This window comes from Denticeps clupeoides, chromosome 5 (genome assembly GCF_900700375.1).
Source record: "Denticeps clupeoides chromosome 5, fDenClu1.1, whole genome shotgun sequence".
In the NCBI taxonomy this organism is placed as follows: Eukaryota; Metazoa; Chordata; class Actinopteri; order Clupeiformes; family Denticipitidae; genus Denticeps; species Denticeps clupeoides.
The window spans coordinates 11,276,589-11,293,723 of NC_041711.1; the positions used below are offsets into that span (position 1 = coordinate 11,276,589).

At 44.7% G+C, this 17,135-nt stretch overlaps 3 protein-coding genes across 5 annotated transcripts; 2 read left to right on the top strand and 1 right to left on the bottom strand.

Moving 5' to 3' along the window:
- The first annotated feature begins 987 nt into the window (after positions 1-987).
- Positions 988-5,321, top strand: hsf2bp (heat shock transcription factor 2 binding protein). The gene is made up of 8 exons (XM_028981523.1): positions 988-1,044; positions 1,339-1,486; positions 2,616-2,719; positions 3,352-3,501; positions 3,695-3,839; positions 3,995-4,112; positions 4,226-4,329; positions 4,460-5,321. Exons 1-8 carry the CDS (start codon positions 1,003-1,005, stop codon positions 4,714-4,716), a joined length of 1,068 nt encoding a protein of 355 aa, XP_028837356.1. The 5' UTR covers positions 988-1,002; the 3' UTR covers positions 4,717-5,321.
- A 512-nt stretch (positions 5,322-5,833) lies between these two features.
- LOC114790605 (serine/threonine-protein kinase SIK1-like) lies at positions 5,834-11,051 on the top strand. Of its 3 annotated transcripts, none has more exons than XM_028980804.1 (12): positions 5,834-6,139; positions 6,217-6,377; positions 6,463-6,579; positions 7,069-7,132; positions 7,317-7,478; positions 7,560-7,684; positions 7,903-8,026; positions 8,143-8,363; positions 8,525-8,843; positions 9,650-9,841; positions 9,927-10,116; positions 10,195-11,051. In XM_028980804.1, exons 2-12 carry the CDS (start codon positions 6,228-6,230, stop codon positions 10,508-10,510), a joined length of 1,980 nt encoding a protein of 659 aa, XP_028836637.1. In that variant the 5' UTR covers positions 5,834-6,139; positions 6,217-6,227; the 3' UTR covers positions 10,511-11,051. The 3 variants fall into 3 exon arrangements, with proteins under 3 accessions (XP_028836637.1, XP_028836636.1, XP_028836635.1); XM_028980802.1 differs by having other exon boundaries at positions 5,837-6,139; positions 10,192-11,051; XM_028980803.1 differs by having other exon boundaries at positions 5,836-6,377; positions 10,192-11,051.
- Positions 11,052-11,599: 548 nt separating this feature from the next.
- On the bottom strand, positions 11,600-14,516 carry cryaa (crystallin, alpha A). Its single transcript, XM_028980396.1, has 3 exons — positions 14,082-14,516; positions 13,850-13,972; positions 11,600-12,560 (listed from the first exon to the last, which is right to left on the bottom strand). The coding sequence occupies exons 1-3, from the start codon at positions 14,277-14,279 to the stop codon at positions 12,354-12,356; spliced, it is 528 nt and encodes a 175-aa protein (XP_028836229.1). The 5' UTR covers positions 14,280-14,516; the 3' UTR covers positions 11,600-12,353.
- Positions 14,517-17,135: the final 2,619 nt, after the last annotated feature.

Here is a 17,135-nt window from a genome sequence, read left to right on the forward strand (position 1 = left end):
GAGGTCACACCTGTGTGCATGAAGGCCGTGAGCTCACCTGGCATACGCTTGCAGGTTTGGTGCCCCGGTGGCCTTGGTTTGAGGCTGGGTGGCTTTTAGTACAGACAGTGATTGGATAATGTGCTTTTGTCTTTATAATAGTATAATTATGTTGATGAGTTTAAGAAGGGAAGGGAACGTTCAAAGAGATGCATTGAATGTGGAGTAGAACCTATGCGGCAGCTGACGAAGGCTTGTCTGCCTTCTCTCCATCTCTCTGCATACATCCAGTTTGAAAATAATCACATCAGACAATGGTTTTGGGAGGGAGGAAAGTGAAGTGTGTGGGTACGGTGCTTTGCTCAGTAGCACCTTGGCATTCGAACTGGCAACGTTCCGATTACAGGTCCGCTTTCTTACCCACTAGGCCACCACTGCCCTCGGGTGTAGTGATTTAATTAACATCATCAATGCTGTCCAAATTAACGTGGCTTCTTAACCAATATTAAGTTCAATGAGTGTTTAAAACCGTGGACAACTTGTATAAATAGTGTTTGACTGAAAAAAGTGGCCCCGTCACCAGAAGGTACCATTGCCATATGCCCCTCATCGGGTGTTGATAGATGCCAAGCTGTGCATAAAAAGATAACGGTAAAAAATGGATGGGATAATATAAACAAAAGTTCATTTCTAACATAATACTAGCAATACGTTACTTAATACCCTATTAAAAGTTCAGATGGTCGAGTAGTAGACGCAGTACAGATCATGTTTTTTTCACTAATCTTATTGTAGGATAAAATGGTACGGTATGACAGCAATGTCTTTTAAAAAACAATTTTCAATAGTAGTTACTTGTACATTAAATTTAAATGAGTTTAGATGCATTTTTGGCACCTATCTGTGTACATTCAGTGCTCGAATTGGACGTGTTGTCGCCCACCCACGCTGGGAGCAGGGCGCCACCTGCTGGCCGGGCGTGTTTCTGCGAGCCCGCCGCCGAGCCGCTCTCACACGTTCACGATGAAAGCAGACGACCCGTCGACGCTGTGCACAAGACTGGAGGTAAAAGGCAAAGAAATGCAACCATACAGTTCGCATTAAAAATGAACAAAACATAAAAGACTCGAACGATTGTATATCTCGCCAGCTCACGATGTCCCTGTTACCAGCAGAACAGCGATGTTAGCCACTCCAATTTGTAAAGTTTACCTGCTGTCTAATTAATTTTAGTAACCGCATACTTGTGTAAAAGAAAGGTTATAGACGGACAAAGATGGTCTGTCTAAGGTAAACTACGCTGTGCTGTATTCATCACTAATGGCGGTTTATCATCTGGAATCTGTGTGTTGTATTAAGGACTCAGGAAGGGACAGCTTTGTACGAGTCCGGAAGAGAGACCTGGAAAAACTCTCTACTGAGGTCATGCAGCTGCGCGATTTCCTGCACAGAGTTCTTAATGGCAGTTTGATAGAAACTCTCCACAAAGCCCGTCTGGCAGAAACACGTAAGACCATGTACCGCTTTTTTGGCCAAGAGCAATATACACTGCTGAAAAAGTAAAGGGAACACTTAAACAACACAATATAAGTCCAAGTCAATCACACTTCTGTGAAATCAAACTGTCCACTTATTAAGCAACACTGATTGAGACTCAGTTTCACATGCTGTTGTGACAATGGAATAGACAACAGGTGGAAATAATAGGAAATTAGCAAGACGTCCCCAATAAAGGCGTGGTTCTGCAGGTGGTGACCACAGACCTTCTCAGTTCCTGTGCTTTCTGGCTGATGTTTTGGTCACTTTTGAATGCTGGCGGAATTTACAACCCACTCAAGTGGCTCAGGTAGTGCAGCTCATCCAAGATGGAACATCAATGTGAGGTGTGGCCAGAAGGTTTGCTGTGTCTGTCAGCGTAGTGTCTTGAGAATGGAGGCACTACCAGGAGACAGGCCAGTGCATCAGGAGACGTGGAGGAGACCGTAGGAGGGCAACAACCCAGCAGCAGGACGCTACCTCAACCTTTGTGCAAGCAGAAACTGACAGAACCCTGCAAAATGACCTCCAGCAGGCCACAAATGTGCATGGTCAGAAACAGACTCCATGAGGGTGGTATGAGGGCCCGACGTCCACACTGTGCTCTTCACAGATGAAAGCAGGTTCACACTGAGCACATGTGACAGAATGGTCTGCTGCCTGTAACATCCTCCAGCATGACCGGCTTGGCAGTGGGTCAGTAATGGTGTGGGGTGGCATTTTTTGGCCCTCCATGTGCTCGCCAGAGGTAGCCTGACTGCCATTAGGTACCGATATGAGATCTTCAGACCCCTTTTGCTGATTCAGTAGGCCCTGGGTTCCTCCTAACGCTAGACCTCATGTGGCCGGAGTGTGTCAGCAGTTATGATCAGCCTGTAGTGTGTTTTCCATCGATAATGTCTGTGTGATTTTGTTGTCGGCACATTCAACAATGTAAGGAACAAAGTATTTAATAAGAATATTTCATTCATTCAGGTCTAGGATGTGTTATTTTCGTGTTCCCTTTAATTTTTTGAGCAGTGTATATTGATTTGATTATAAACGAGTATAGCTTGGTAGTCCCTGGGTTTAGTATCATGACTGCACGCTGCTTTGAGTAGAAAAGGATCACGCTGAGCAAGAGTTGGAGCAGCAGAGACAGGAGTGCCTGCATCTGGACTCACGCCTCGGCGCTGCTCAGAAAGAGTGTCAGGCAGAGAGAGAGGTGAGAGGTCCTAAAGGAATAAAAGCAACATATTACTTAGAGTTAGGACGCATATTGCATTTTGAAGTGATGTACTGGTACAGCCCGTTCAAAAAGAACATAAAACAATCAGGCGTGCAGACGGCACTCAGGATTTGGGTCGCAACATGTATACTGCCCTTGCCTGGATGCAAAAGAGAGTGATTGGTTAATCTTAACTGATGCATTGAAAAAGAGGTCACTGCATTTCAGAGGGGTCAAAGTATTCGCCCACATCAAGCAAATTGAACAGCGATCAGAGATTCATTATATATTTTACTGAATATAAAGGGAATAGAAATACTTGATGCAGGCCAATAATTTGGTATTGGCCTGCAATTAAGGGGTGGTAGTAGCCTAGACACACTCGCCTATGAACCAGAAGACCCAGGTTCAAACCCCACTTACTACCACTGTGTCCCTGAGCAAGACACCCTAACCCTGAGTGTCTCCAGGGGGGGGGGCTGTCCCTGTAACTACTGATTGTAAGTTGCTCTGGATAAGGGCATCTGATAAATGTAGTAAATGCATTATATATTCTTATATATTTGTATACTTTTCATTCTGCCTTTCTCTCTGTGTGTGTGTGTGTGTGTGTGTGTGTGTGTGTGTAGGAGAAGCTGGTGTTACGGGAGCAGCTGTTGGAGTGCCGTGAGCAACTCCAGCAGCAGGCAGAGTTCTGCACTGAACTCGGGGCGGCAGCCTGCACCCTTCTCTGGAGCGCCTCTGGCAAGGAGGAGGCCGTCAGAGACATGCTGGCCGATGTGAGTGGAGCACAGTGGCTGTAGTTTTTGCCCCAGTTTTGTGGAAACCTCAAGGAGAAATGAGTAGTTTTAAGACCAGTGTCAGAGTTACAATGTGTTGCTGATAGCGAGCTGAAGCCATCATATGAGCATCATATAAACATGGGCTCTTTTTTTTCCAGGGATGTGATTGTCTTTTTGTGTGTGTAAACAGGGAAAGCTAGAACCCTTCCTGAGTCTGGCAGGACAAACTCTGGAAAGCTTTGTCAAATCCCTGGGTGAGGAGGTCAAGCCCCCGCAGGTGGAGCACAACTCGCATGAGTACCAGTTTGTCTTGGCTCTGGCTGGCTTTGTCACTAGTGAGTACCCAGCACTCAGTCGGAGTAGCACATTACAAAAGGGAGGTTAAACAGGAAAAGTACAACTTACTACTCCACTCTTTACTCTACTGTACTCAGTCCAAGTAGACAGTCAACTGAGTGACATCATTCTTGTTGTCACTGTGCCAAATCAGATTTAGCAGCAGTCACCTCTGGGCGGGACTTCCTGTCTTCTTCATCCCATGTCCTGCTGGACACACTTATGCAACTGCTGGGACTAATGAAACCAGGAGTCTTCAACAAACTCAAAGTGTAAGTGTTAGTTATAGACCTTTACTGTTACAAGCCAACATTTTGGTAAATGTACGTTTTCTGCCGAGATTATTGGGATATCGCTGGCCCACCTGGCTCGTTTTTTTACACAGGTTGATGCTGATGGCCCTGTATAACGTCAGTATCAGTGTGAAGGGCCTGAAATACATCAGCGGAAGCCCTGGACTGCTTCCTCTCATCTCCGCTCTGCTGGAGGGTATGAACAGAAACTCTTTCTTGCCAATAAACATTTGGTGAAAGTCACTTTTCCCATGCCTCATCTTTACTGCTTCAAGCTTGTTTATAATGCACTTTAAATGTGCATGCTGTGCACTGTTCTCTCCCAGATGCCGATGCTGAGGTTTGCCTTCACGCGCTGCGGCTGCTCCAGTCTTTGCTTCTGGAGGATGAGGTTCTGGCTCATGTGGCCCCAGACTTACTGACCTCCCTGCCCCTTCATCGCATCCGGCAGCTAGCTTCCAGCCGCCACCCCGCCCTCAGGCAGACAGCCCAGGAGACTCTCGACGACCTTGGCTCTGTTAACCCCACACAGCAAAATGAGATCTGTGAGAAGACAGCATTCCAAGGAAAGAGGAAACCGTGAGATGTGCCGTAGCAACCGTTAATAACCCAGGCCTGAGAAACTTCTAGACATAAGATGAAAGCTCATGGAAGCACTAACATAAAAAAAAATCCCCGGAGAAATGGCAGATTACAGTGCAGTTCATTAGCTGTTTAGTTAAAGCATGCACCAGAGATATTTCCATCCATATAGCTTCAGAACAGGTTCTAGATTCTAGATCAGGGCTTCAGAGAACAGTGATGCACCTTTCACCTTCAACCATTCAGTATCTGTTAATCACTGGTCTCTTGTTCAGTAGCCTGGTCTGAGCAAATGTCCCTTCAGTCAGTCACGCAGCACGCAGTGATGTCAAAGGTCAAGAATGCCGCAGGCATGGTGCAGGATATTGGCATTTTTAGAGTATATAAGTAATTGTTAGTTTGTAAATGCTGTATTTTTTTAAAAGCAATTTGAGTTGTTTGTGCCACGCCCCCCAAATTCACTGAATGCAGAACGAGATATAATTTAATTGACCACCTGGCTTATAAATGATTCATATGATTGTTATGACAACACCCTTCACACACTTCTGAACCACATACAACCGTTAATATTGTATCCTATCACTGTTCCTGTTCATGCAAAAATAAACCGCCAGTCTTTTTCTAGAAGAAGCCTTTTCCTTGTGAATTCCATCCGAGTTGTAGGTTTTACATGTTTATGTGCCATTCGCCATTATTATCTGAGCTCAGCAGGGAGCTACACCACTGCAGATAACATGCAGAGCTCGTCTGATTTTCCACGCTACATTATTGTGGGGAAATTATAATTGAATAGTTAATTAAGGATTTAAGGCAGATGCCATGTATAGTATGTACACCCTGGGGGTGAAAAGCGCTCTGGTTTAACTAGCAACGTGCGCTGTAATACCCGTGCCTGCTGTACGTAACAGAACGTACTCATTAGCAATGCAATGCACGGAATTAAAAGCCTTGCATATACAGACAAGACTGGGGTGGAAGGAGCCAATGAAATAGCTACTAGAAGTTCAAATATAGAGTTTTTTTTAACCCATTCCCTCCGGTTTCTATTGTCTCCGGTTTGATGTTAGATGCACGTGGGCGTTGGGGGGCCAGCAGGACCAGTCTGGGGTTCCCCACGTCCGTAGAAAGGTGGCAGAGCCGGGCAAGGGAACGACATTGCACACGGGGGCTGTGGTTGCCTGGTATCCTGACTTCGCTCCTCGCTCTCTCCCCCACATGTCTGCGTCTCCGGTCTCCGCGCGTTGACGTCAGAGTGACGTAAATGAATCGCGTGTCGGGCTCCTGGCGGAGTTTGGAAAAAACCTTCAACGCGCGCCTGTGGACAGCTGGACCTTCCGCGCACGCACACGTGTAGGTTTCCTGTAGGTTTCCTGTAGGTTTCCTGTGCAACATTCGGCCACAGCCTGCAGGAGTTGGAGAAGGTAAGTCCCGGAGAGGCAGGACGCCCTTCCACGCTTCCACGGAGCGCCTGAATGGAAGTTTGCGGCTGGTTGTGCAGGTCCTGCCGCCATGGTGAGCGTGTCGGACGGGGAGCAGAAGGCTCCCTCGACCCCGCACTGCCGACCGCTGCAGGTCGGCTTCTACGAGATCATCAGGACTTTGGGAAAGGGAACCTTCGCTGTTGTCAAGCTGGCAAGGCACAAAGTCACCAGGACGCAGGTACGTTGCGTTTAAGTTGTTTTGTTCAAATCAGTTTGAGCAGGTTGTGCTTTTTTTTTTATTGTAATTCAATTTAAAATTATAGGTTGCCATAAAAATAATTGACAAAACGAGACTGGTCTCTGCTGACCTGGAGAAGATCAACAGAGAAGTTCAAATCATGAAGCTCCTCAACCACCCCAACATTGTCAGGCTCTACCAGGTCAGTAATAACTCTTATTGGAAATAAAAGTAGTAAAATCATTCATCTTTTTCCGAATTCGTGATTTCTCATCGCCCAGGGGTGTTTCGGAAAAGAAAACTGGCCTCACTTCCTAAAGGTCAGCAGATTGTCTTCCAGGCAGCAATTTACAATTTAGGACACATCCCTAACATGTCAGCACATAGAAAGCTGAATATATATAAATCGCTCTCAAGAATTCATTTGGTATTTGGTTATTTTCTCAGCCATCATATGGCATGTAAGCTTAAGGATCTGTAATCGGAAGGTTGCAGGTTCGAATCACTGAGGTACCACCGAGCAAAGCACCGTCCCCACACACTGCTCCCTGGGTGCCTGTCATGGCTGGCCACCAAGGGTGATGGTTAAAAGCAGAGGATACGTTGCGTTGTGTCACAGTGTGCTGTGTTGCAGGTGTGTTTCACAATGACAGTCACTTCACTTTCACTTTCATCTGTTTGTGACCAACAGGTCATGGAATCAAAGAATATGCTGTACATTGTGACAGAGTATGCCGAAAACGGAGATATGTTTGGTATGTTTTATTTGCATCACTACATTAATTAGGACAGGAAAACTATCCCCTAAAATTATTCTTTTCATTTTCACGTTAATAATTGAATTTTAAAATGCCCTTTATTATGAAATGTGGTCGGTGTTACAGCAGTTACAGAAAATACATTTGTGTAATTCCTACATTCTTTTGTGTGTCATTCCAGAATATTTGACATCTGTTGGTCGACTAAGCGAAGACGAGGCTCGTAGAAAGTTCTGGCAGTTACTGGAAGCAGTAGAGTTCTGCCACCAACATCAAATTGTGCATCGTGACCTCAAGTCTGAGAACCTGCTACTAGACAGAGACATGAACATTAAACTGGCTGGTAGGAAATATAACACAGAAAAAGAGTGTTTAAGAAAGAATGAAAAGAAACCCTATGGACATTCTGACATTTTCCTTCCAGACTTTGGTTTCGGAAACTTCTACACTCCAGGACAGAAGTTGTGTACTGCCTGTGGAAGTCCTCCCTACGCTGCTCCGGAGGTTTTTGAGGGGAAGATGTATGAGGGACCTCAGCTGGATATCTGGGTATGCTTTAAACTCAATGCATGGTATTAAACATGATGAATTGGGAGAACCTGTTTGAGGAGCAAATATACCTGATCAAATCCTTCGATTTTTACGAATGTAACTGAAACCCTCCATGTTCTTATTGTTCTTATCTGTTTTTGTTTTTTTTCTAACTATATATTAAGTTACACGGTGTCTAAATACACAGGATTAACATCATCTCTCTTTTTCTGCAGAGCCTGGGTGTGGTGCTGTATGTTCTGGTCTGTGGTACTTTACCCTTTGATGGAGATGGCCTGTACAATTTAAGACTGAGGGTCACTGAAGGACGATTCCGAATCCCCTTCTTCATGTCACAAGGTAGAAGCTGTTGCAATATGCGTTCATTGAACAATAATTTCATAACACCGTTACATATGATTACCGTAAGAATGGTGTATATATACAGTTGGAGTAACTGAGTGAATGTCCTGCAGATTGTGAGAGTCTGATCCGGAGGATGCTGGTCGTGGACCCGGCCAAGAGAATCAGCCTTGCCCAGATCAGGCAGCACCGCTGGATGCAGGCAGATCCAGTTGCTGCCCAACAGACTGCATCACATCGCTCTGTCTCAGACTATGCGGGTGTGGGGGGCTACAGCGAGCCGATACTGAGCATCATGCAGACACTGGGCATTGACAGACAGCGCACAGTAGAGGTATTCAAGACTTAACAAGCATTTAGTCCCATATATTTCTGTTACTGTGTACATAAATTACAATTCTAGAGCTGGAGAAAAATGGAGATGCAGAATATTAATTATTATCTGAATGTAGATTTTGTTTGTGACATTTGTTACTGAACTGTTTTTGCATGCAGTCTCTGCAGAGCAAGAGCTTCAATCACTTCACCGCCATCTACTGCCTCTTGCTGGAGAGGGTCATTGAGCACAGATCCAAGCGTCAAAATCAGCAGGCTGGGGTTTCCATCCAACATGAGTGTAGCCCCAAAACATCCCCAGTAAAGGCACCCGTACAGAAATGCTCCACTTCACATAGCAGTCTCCAGAAGACAGATGAAGACGAGAGTCAACCTGGAACCAATCATCAAGAGAGCGCTCAGGATTCCATCAGAAGCCCAGATTGTGGGCAGGGTATTTCTGAGCTGTCCAAACCTCTCCATCACAGCAGTCCTCCATGTGAGTGTAAATCAGATACTTTATATATATATATACACCTTCTCATTCAATGTGTTTTCTTTAATTTCATCACCATTTACATTGGTAGATTCTCACTGAAGGCATCAAAACTATTAAGGAACACATGTGGAGTTAAGTACTTAACGAATAAAGGTGAAATAACTGAAAACATGTTTAATATTCTAGTTTCTTCAAAATAGCCGCCCTTTGCTCTGATTACGGCTTTGCACACTGTTTGCATTCTCTCGATGAGCTTCAAGAGGTCGTCACCTGAAATGGTTTTCCAACAGTCTTGAAGGCTGGTTGTGCAGAGGTTTTTAGCACTTGTTGGCCCCTTTGCCTTCACTCTGCAGTCCAGCTCACCCCAAACCATCTTGATTGGGTTCAGGGCCGGTGACTGTGGAGGCCAGGTCTCCACTTTTTGTTAAGTACATAACTCCACATGTGTTCATTCATAGTTTTGATGCCTTCAGTGAGAATCTACCAATGTAAATGGTCATGAAAATAAAGAAAACACATTGAATGAGAAGGTGTGTCCAAACTTGTGGCCTGTACTCTGTGTGTGTGTGTGTGTGTGTGTGTATGTGTGTGTGTGTGTGTGTGTATTAATATAAAGACACAATATTATGACCGCAAATGTAAGGATTTGAGTACTTTTGACCAGGCCTTGATCCAAGAACTTTTTTTTTTACTTTCTTTCAATGCATAGGTTTATATGATTCTATGATGCCTCTCAGGTATAATACCTATTAATTGGGTTAATTGTTCTCGGATGTCTGCTTCTCTCAATGGTCTTTTAAACACAGCCCTTTCACCCTCTGCTGGAGCCTTTTCCACCCTGACCTCCACTGGGAACTTGGGGGCAAACAGCAGAGGCCAGACGGCCACACAGAACATTCTATGTCAGTCCACCAGTCAAGGGACACATCACCATGCAAGCCACCCCTCTCCAGGTTTTCATGAGGGCCGGAGAGCTTCAGACACGTCACTGTCACCAGGTGGGCCTAGAGGGACCGATGGGAAGTGACGTTTTGAGAATGTGTTGCACTGAATTCTGAGCTGTGGTACTTTTTTTTCCTCTAGGTATGAAGGGATGCCGCCAGAAGCTCAGGAGCAACATTCATACTAAAGGCCTTCAGGGTGTGAATCGATACAAGGGTTTAGTGCGCCAGCCATGGCCGCTTCAAAAGGTTCATCACTCCCCTCAGACCCTTGGGACTGGAAACCTCCTGTCTGATTGCCAGTCCGTGGAACAAAACCTACTGAAAAAGAGGTGAGTCTTTGTGTTACAAGTGTAACATTCGTTTCAGTTCCAAAATTGTGAATTGTATTTTGTCATTTTTTACAGCAGTTTGAGACCAAGCAATCTTCAACAAGATGCACTCCAGATTTCTTCCCAAAAGTTTCCCCTTGGGCATTCAGTTGCCCCAGTCTCGTTCTTTCATCACCCTCCATTATCCACATGTTACCTCCAGCAGTCCTTACCCCACAATCCAGGACTCCTCCACCATGCTGCTTCCAGCAGAACCTCTAGCTCTTCATCCTCCCATTCCTCCTGCTCATCTTCCACTGCCATGGTGGCATCTGCTGCACAGCTCCTAGAGGTCCGACTTCAGATATGTAAGCAGTCAGAAAAACAGTGCCAGCAATCTGGGGAGACACTGTAACTACAAAGCCTACACTACTGGTCAAAAAACAATTTTTACACTATTAAGAAAAACAGTTTTAAACAAAGCAAAAGGTTTCAACTTTTAGTCTGAAGCATTTAGTCTGGTGACAGTTCTGTGATGACAGCATTTAACACTCTTGGCATCTCTCCATCACCATGAGTTAGACAAGGATAGGATAGTTTTCCATCAAATCAGTCATGAAAGTAAAGAGACATCACTGAACAATCCGATTCATGATTTTCATCTGTGTATTAGATTCTTTAAAATAGTCTCCACAGCCTCCATAGAATGTGGCTTACTGGTTTTGTACACTTGGGACTGTTTTAATGCCCATGGTTGATGTCATCACCGAATGCTTTTGTTGTACCATGTCATAAAAATGTTAAAATGGACACGGTGGTGAGAAATTGTCAGCATGCTGAATTAAGATAATGAACTTATGCAATGTCTTGCTTTTGGGCATGAGAGCAATAAAGCCTTCCATGTAAGCAAAAATTTGTAAGTGCTGTTGCAATCGTCTCTGGTAATGAGCCGTGTAATGGGGTCAGTTTATTTGTTAACTTGAAGAATATCACAGCAAATGTAGTTCAGCTGCCCTTACTTACCTTGGGCGCAGCTCCATAACTCAGTGTACTATGTTCTAAGTGCTTTGCAGAAAACACAGGTGACCTGAGCGCATAAAAAACAAATCCACTTTTTTTGTCTGTTTTTGTATTACTCAAAAAAAATAGTGTGTTTGTGTGTGTGTGTGTGTGTATGCGCATGCATGCACAGGAGGGAGTGAGAAAGCAAGCTGTAATGGCTCTCAGGTCTGCCTGAGGCCAGTGCTCTCTGTGATATTAGCTAAGTTAAGCATTCCGCAGCCTGACGAGCGTGCGTCATTCAGCTCATGGCTGACCCAGAGTACGTACTCTCACTCTACTTGGATCGCTCCCCGGAGATTTTTTTTCCAGTGTACTAAACGTCAGACTTCACATGGAATGTTTTTTTTTTTTTTTTTTTTTTTGAGGCAGTGGGAGCAAAGATGTTCCATGGTCATTGTTGTAATCAGATAAGGCAAAAACAAAGCTGTACAGACACCGGCACTTGGGTTAATGATTCAACCTTTATTTTTTAAATTTGTAGGTTTTAGTAGGTGAATTTGGGTGAATTTTCCAGCTATCAGCAGATCAGGGATCGAACTACAGTACAGTAAAGGTTCTGTGACAAGCGGAGGGCTTGGAACAGTCGAGACACAGGAGTGGGAAAAACCAGGTGGGCGGATGGTCCCAGCGATGGAACTTCTCCATGATCGAAAGCCCTAAAAAAAAATTTTTTTTAATCCTCCTCTTTCTCCCCTCTCTTAGATGGGACCCTCCCTACTACTCAAAATTTGGGCCTAAACAGGGCCCTGGTCACCGTTTAATTGCTCCCATAAGTATAGTTGATTGACTAATGTGTAGAGTAAAATAACCAAGAAGAGCCTGGCAGGCGCAATAACTTTAGGTGAGTGACCTCATTCCAATCATTCTGACCCTCAGGCCCCAACCCTCTCTTTCCAATCATCCCCAAAGTAATTATGATCATAGATAATAATATTAATAATTGTGATTATGGCATGTATGCTAGTGAAAGGAGAAAATCTTAGGCTAGATATACACTGATATCTGTTAGGGCCAGGGGTTGAAGGGTAGACTGGGTGGTGAGATTGTTGGGGGGAACAGGACCCTCCCCGGTCCCACGGCTGCCCTCTTTGAAGTGATCGCCCACTCTGGCTCCCAACCACCCCCTGCCCCGCTCCCCCAAGAGGGCACCACCGCGCACCCCGCTCCCCCACCCTGGCGCCGTGCCGGCCGCCCATCTAGGAGGAAGGGGTAGAGTTGGTCTTGTCCTCGCGGATTACGGGAATGTTGCGGTCGGCGCGGGCCGCATCCGTGCCGCCGGACTTTGGGCCGCAGATGGTGAGCATGCCGTCAGATGACAGTGTGCAGGTGACAGCAGACTGATCCACACTGGAGGGCAGGCGATAGCGGCGGTGGAACTCGCGCGAAACATAGCCATGGTCATCCTGGAGGTGAGAGGGAGGGTTAGAAGAATGAAATGGAGAAACCTCGCCTCAACCCCCATGCTGACATTTTCCACCTCATTAGACCCTTTTCATTGGTTTAAGTCTTTAGTTGTCTTAAGTCATTGGCCACACATGATTTATACTCCGCATTAATGGATCTACCAAATCTTCTTTAATTTAATGTTCTGCAGTTCAGTTGGGAATTATATCAGCGATGCATTCTTAATGTGGTACACCAATTCCTCGTACCACTACATCAGCCACATTTTCCCACCAGCTGCTGAACAAACTAACCCAGGCATCATGGTGTCACATGGGAACAGCAAGTTCACTGTTAGTCTGATTAATAACTGTGTGAAAGGGTCTCCACTGGTGTAAAATGTATTCATGTGCCCCTCCAATGCTGAAATGCCTGGTGGGACACCCACTGGGATTACACTAGCTGTGACGCAGAGAGAGCACAAAAATAACCAAAAATATTCTGGAGCGGCCATTCCCTCTCTTTCCTGTGTCCTTCCCCGAGGGCCATAAACTCAGCACGAAGTGGCCTGGGTGCTTGAGGATGTTGAATGCAGCACTGTGAACATGTGCTGGCGTCATGAAATAATGGCCTGTGCCACTGACAATCACTGTTCATAAATAACGTATCAAGCCTGACAGCAGCAGCCATTCAGCCCTTATTTAGAAACCTGCGTCACATTTGTACCTTTCACCTTTTAAGCAACAAAATGAAATTAGTCTGCACAAAGATGTGCATTGTGTTTCATTCCTGTCCATAAAGCAAGCATTTGCCAGGAGGCTTTTTCTCTTGGATGCTGCACATGTAAATATTCAGTTCGCGTCAGTCAAAGCAACTCGTACGGTTTGTGCTTCAGGCTTGTCTGTTTGGTCACAACAAGGGTCACTGCACCGCATATTATTACTTCCTTATCCCACCCATCAACAGATGCATAGAGTTTTCATAGAAAACCGAGGTCAGCTTTTGCAGGTTTTACTTGTTAAAAGCTGCATAGGTCAGGAAGGAAGGAAGGAAGGGAACACCTAACTAGTAGCCTAGTAGCCTCGTGGGTAACACACTCGCCTATGAACCAGAAGACCCACTTACTACCATTGTGTCCCTGAGCAAGACACTTAACACTAATTGTGTAAGTTGCTCTGGATAAGGGCGTCTGGTAAATGCTGTAAGTGTAATGTAATGTAACCCCACCCACCGCCACCTGTTTTAGTTTTCAGGCCACCAAGACGAGCAGAGCTGCACTGTATGGATGCCTGGAGGAAGGTGGCCTCACCTGTCTCTCGCCATGCTTGCCGCGGATCTCCACGTAGTCCTCGGCCACCTTCACATTTAGCTCATCAGGGGAGAAGTGCTTCACATCCAGGAAGACTGTGAACTTGTCCCTGTCAGACCTCACCTGGAAGACAGAATTCCGCATATGCATAAAAACTCTTATGCATCTGTCTGCATGTTCTCTCGATATTATCACCGCTACGCAGTATTGAATTAAAGAATCGACCCATTACCTCAGAGACACCAGTGTTAGCATACTCCATGAAGTTGCGGAAGAGTGAGTGTCGGTAGTAAGGGCTGATGGTGGAGGCAGCGTAGGGGAAGAGGTCGTAGTCGAACAGGCCTTCGCCGAAGAACTGGTCAAACAGGCGGCCTGGATACAGGGATCCAAGGGCACGTCTGAACCAGGGGTGCTGGATGGCAATATCCATAATGTTTGGATTGGTTGAGTTAGGCTTTAGGTAGCTTCACTTGGCTCAGCACTTCACGGCTGTTTTCCTCCTGGGCTCAACCTGGCAGGGTGGCACCAGTGCGTCTGGCGAAGTGGAGAGTGAGGAGGTCGGTGTGCGTGTAGGCTGGTACGTCTGAGTCACCAAGGCGTTGAAAGATAGAGCACCAGTGTGTTTTGTGATGGAGAGAGAAGTGATCATGCAAGTGGGCACCAGGAGACCCAGCTCTTTATATACCTGTCCATTAGAAAGAGGGGCTTTAGTCTGGATCCCTCTGGAATGACATTATCTCATGGTGGGAACGACAGCGTCAGCAGAACTGGTGGGGCACAGCTCACTGGTCTGCCAATGACAATCTCAGCCCCTTCATAGCTCTAGGCTGGGACACCATTGCCAGTGGCGGCCGGAAAAAATGACGGTCTGCCAAAACAAACACAGGGGAGTTGGGGCCTGGTGGGGTCGGATGGGACTGAAGAATTGCAGTTTGTGGATGGTAGGGGGTTGGCTTGTTGATCTATACTAAACAGTAATTAGTGTAGTAGCATTTTTGGCACCATATTAGATGTGTCAAATGTCTTTTGAATATACATAAATAAATAAATGTCATTTAAACAAGAAAGTTCTGTTTGCAGAAAAACTAACAACCATTGGTACAATTATCTCTGACACCTTCTATATTGTGATACCAGCAGGACAGCGTGTTCTGCAGTCCCGTCATTTGCTCCCTATGCTCAATGGACAAGTACATAAATAAATATACCTCTTTTATTCAGCTTTTTAAAATGAAATGCATTAATCCTGCACTTTGCATACATTTTTGTTTTCAAATGCTTTTTACAATTTTGAAAGATATAAGTGTGTATGTGGGGTGGTAGGAGCCTAGAGGGTACAATACTCACCTATGAACCAGAAGACCACAAAAGTCACAGGTTCAAACCCCACTTACTACCATTGTGTCCCTGAACAAGAAACTTAACTCTGAGTGTGTCCCTTTCCCTATAACTACTGATGGTAAGTCACTCTGGATAAGGGTGTCTAATAAATGTCATAAATGTAACTATAAATATGTATGTGACAATAGCCAACATGCAGTCATTTATGTCTCTGGTTTTTAGGCTTTAAACACCATCTCATAGAAAAAAACAACTGAATAAAATTAAAGGTCACCACAATTGCGGTAAACCGGTTATTAAATAGGTTATTATTTGAATACCAATGTACAAATACATTTAATAATTTCAATTATTACAATTGTTGCATGTATTATCTTATATTAGTTGTTCTTATATTTTTTGTGTTTACTATGTGAAATTCAGTCATCTTTTCCTTTTAATTTATGATATAAATTCATGAACCATGTATGCATTTTTAAATTCTAAAATAAAATTAATTCTATATTACTCCAGAATCTAGTACTAGAGAACTAGATATTAGAAGATATTATTTCAACCATTACTACAATCAAAGATTTTGACTCAACGTATTTACTGGGAATTACAGGGAGAGAGTGGGCTGTTTGAGATAAACAAGGCCTGCACTGTGCCCTTTACCTGTCATCATCTCCCTCAGTGCATGCCATTAGAATGTTTTGTTTAACTTGCTGTGGAGTCAGTCTGACACGGCTTATGATAACCTCATGGGAATTAGATACCCTCCACCTACTGCACAGGCTAAATGCATGATGGGAAAAGAGACAAAGTGTGCATAGTGTCCACTGTTACCCCGAAAACAAGGCTTCAATTGTATTGTGCTATTGTACATGACACACTTTTTTGAGAACTGAAAGCTTTCTCAGACCTTTTTTAATCTTGCAACATATTTCTTATTTTTTGTATTTAAAGCATGAAATATCCTGAAACCATAATTTCATAAAGACATATTAATCATATATTGATGAAGAAATAAAAGTAAAAAAAGAACAAAATTTTAAGTACCTTCACTGTGACCCTGTGCTCTCCATAGTCTTTGTCATTAGACATTATTTTTGTGTGCCTCCTGGGTGTGAGTGTGTGTGTTTTGAGACTGAGATGCCTGGCTCCTGTTCCCTAAAACCCCTGGTGCTCTCCACTGTGATCCCAGGCCTGATGACTTCCCGTGCTGCAGTGTGGGACAGCATTAGGGTAATCCCTGCAGGATATCTGCCTCCTCGCTGCCCAGGCTTACCCAAAAGCACCAACATGGCCCTTTTTCCAGCCCACAGAGCCCACAGAGTCCGTGCCAACAGACCCTTCCAAAGGGTGGCAGGCAGGTCACTATGGCTTTGGATAGCAGTTTGTGTGATAAACAATACATCATATAAATAACTTAAAGCACTTGAATTGAGGTTAATAAAGAATGTCTGAGGGCATTCTTCAAAAAGACTTGAATCATCCCAATTCAGAAATCCCCTGCTAATCCCTCTGATATTTCCAAACCAGTCTCTCACCTACATTTTCTTTCAAAAATCCTAGAATGTAGCATCTATAATCGGCTTTCTCACTACCTTAGCCAAATCAACGTTCATGGTTTCAAAGACTGCTCTTTTGACTGTTACAGAAAAATGACATGCTACTAGATCAGCAAAATTGTCATCAAACTTTCTGGATCTTTCAACAGCATTTGACACAGTCAGCCACAAGACTCTCCTGACCATCCTTAGATGGCTGGCAATTAGCGGCTTGGCATGCCTGTGGATAGCTTCCTATCAGGAGGATAGATCTTACCAGGTGACGTGGAAGGGGATCACATCTGCACCTCACAAGCTATTGAATTGTGTCCCTCAGGGCTCAGTACGTGACCCTCTCCTTTTACACCAAATCTCTTGGCAAGGTCATATCTTTGCATTGGTTATCCTAACAC